Source organism: Palaemon carinicauda, chromosome 33 (assembly GCF_036898095.1).
Source record: "Palaemon carinicauda isolate YSFRI2023 chromosome 33, ASM3689809v2, whole genome shotgun sequence".
NCBI lineage: Eukaryota > Metazoa > Arthropoda > Malacostraca > Decapoda > Palaemonidae > Palaemon > Palaemon carinicauda.
In genome coordinates, this window is record NC_090757.1 from 10,794,223 (window position 1) to 10,796,722 (window position 2,500).

The 2,500-nt window shown below is 38.0% G+C and overlaps 1 protein-coding gene across 1 annotated transcript in view; it reads left to right on the forward strand.

Moving 5' to 3' along the window:
- LOC137626043 (M protein, serotype 6-like) overlaps positions 1–1,441 on the forward strand; it is a 1,494-nt gene extending 53 nt beyond the window's left edge. Inside the window, exon 1 of the mRNA XM_068357127.1 lies at positions 1–1,441. This exon is cut by the window's left edge and continues 53 nt beyond it. Within this exon, the coding sequence (XP_068213228.1) occupies positions 1–1,441 (1,441 nt within the window).
- The last annotated feature ends 1,059 nt before the right edge of the window (positions 1,442–2,500 follow it).

Consider the following 2,500-nt stretch of genomic DNA (forward strand, 5'->3'; position numbering starts at 1 on the left):
ACTTGGGGGTCCCTCTTCTGAAGACAGTTTTCAGGACCAGCAGCCCCGGCTGATGGAACTGGAGGGACTACGCCTCATTTTGGGAGGTGGAATACTGATGAGGAAATTCTGGGCCAAGGAGGAACAGAGTGAGGCACTCGAGCCTGTCTTAGACCAGGAGGAAATCAACAATATTTCTGAAAAGACTGAAGCTGTCCTCAGTGAGACGGATCCTTCATTTTCCAGGGAAGAGGAACAGCTGCTGCTGCCAAGAGGCACAGGGAGTGTTGTCTCTAATAGAGACGTACAACTTCAGGTAGGAGCTAGACAGCTTACCTCTAACAGAGATGTAGAAGTTCAGGTAGAGACTGAACCAATTTCTAACACAGATGTAACAATTCAGACTGATGGAGACACCGAGATTGAATATCTCAGGCGAAAGAATGAAACCATGGCTAAGGAACTTGCCAATAAACAGGCTGTGATGGAAGCCCAGGGAAATAAACTTGCTGATTACTATGGAACAATTCTAGAGTTGAAAGCGGAACTGAAAATGGCTCAGCAGAAAAATGATGCCCATATTCAGATGCAATCAGAACTTATGGGAGAGAAGGAAGCTCTGAAACGAGAGATTGAAGGTAAAGTGACTTTGGATGAAGAAAATACAGTGAAAATGGTCCAGTTGAATGAGGAACTGGAAAAGGCCAACAAGGAAATCAAGGCTCATGACGAACTGAAATCGATCCTTCTGGCAGAGAATGAAGATCTCAAGAAATCCAATGAGGAACGAAGCTTCCTTAATGAAGAATTAGCTCTAGGGAAAATTAAACTAGAAAAAGAGCTGATGGAGGCTTATTCTAATGATCAGAAAAGAAGCCAAGGATACCAACGTCTAGCAGAAGAGCTGCAGGGGGAAATTTCTAAAACTCTAGTGCAGAATCGTGAGCTAAAGGAGGCAGTGTTCACAATAACAAAGAAGAACGAAGGTCTTCGTGAACAACTGGAGAACAAAGTGAAACGAGAGAAGAACCTGAATGGAAAGATTGTTCGAATGACAAACACAGAGGATCAAATGAAGAAAGAATTGTCAGCAGCGAAGGATGTCATCTCTTCACTGAAGAAGGAACTTCAGAAGAGAGATTTGGAAAATGTTATAAAAGTAGAAGGAATGGGTGACGAAGGTTCACCAGGAAAGGAAGAATGCGGAGTTCATAAAACTTCAGTCGTACAAGGTTGTGAAACTCCACCACAAGATGACAACAAAGTAGTCATTATGAAGGAAGAAAAGCAAGGAGAAGGAGAAGGACCCACAAGAAAACTGATAAGGAAACCAAAGAAGAAATCAAAACGGGACAAGGCCTCTTATTCTTGGGCCCCCCTTGGACCCATAGTCCCAGTTTTGGAAACAGACGAAAATAAGGTTCATAACGAACGAACTGAGGAGGATATCCAAAATAATTAAGACGTCAGAAACTAGACATATAAAAAATAAAAAATAAAAAAAATAAAAAATAAAAATTAAAAATTAAAACCAAAAAAAAAAAAGAATTTTTTCAGGAATATTTTTTTATTTTTTTTTTGCAAAAGGAATATATTTTTTTATTTTGTTTTGTGAAAGGAATATTATTTTATATTATTTTTTAAAAGGAATATAATTTTATGTTATTTTCTGGAAGGAATATTTTTTTATTTCATAGCGACGTCGCATATTTTGTAAAAGGAATATACCGGTATTTCTATTTTTGTGAAAGGAATATTATTTTTCAATCTTTTATTTTTTAGGTTTAAGGCTCCCAGGCTTAACTGCCTAGGCTTATAATGATGGGCTTAAATGCCTAGCATAATGATGCTTGTCTAAACTGCCTAGCATAATGATGCTTGTCTAAACTGCCTAGCATAATGATGCTTGTCTAAACTGCCTAGCATAATGATGCTTGTCTAAACTGCCTGGCATATATATATATATATTTTTTTTTTAGGTTTAAGGATGCCAGGCTTAATTGCCTAGGCTAATGATGCTTGTTTAAACTATCTGGCATATTTTTTTTTTTTTTTTAGGTTTAAGGATGCCAGGCTTAACTGCCTAGGCTAATGATGCTTGTCTAAACTGCCTGACATATTTTTTTTTTTAGGTTTAAGGATGCCAGGCTTAACTGCCTAGGCTAATGATGCTTGTCTAAACTGCCTGGCATATTTTTTTTTTCTTTAGGTTTAAGGATGCCAGGCTTAACTGCCTAGGCTAATGATGCTTGTCTAAACTGCCTGGCATATTTTTTTTTTTTTTTTTAGGTTTAAGGATGCCAGGCTTAATTGCCAAGCCTAATCGTGCTTGTCTTAACTGCCTGGCATATATTTTATTTATTTATTTTTTTTTTAGGTTTGAGGATAATAGGCTTAACTGCCTAGCCTAATGATGCTTGGCTTAACTGCCTAGCCTAATGATGCTTGGCTTAACTGCCTAGCCTAATGATGCTTGGCTTAACTGCCTGGCTTAGTGATTTTGGCCTAACTAACTGGTCTA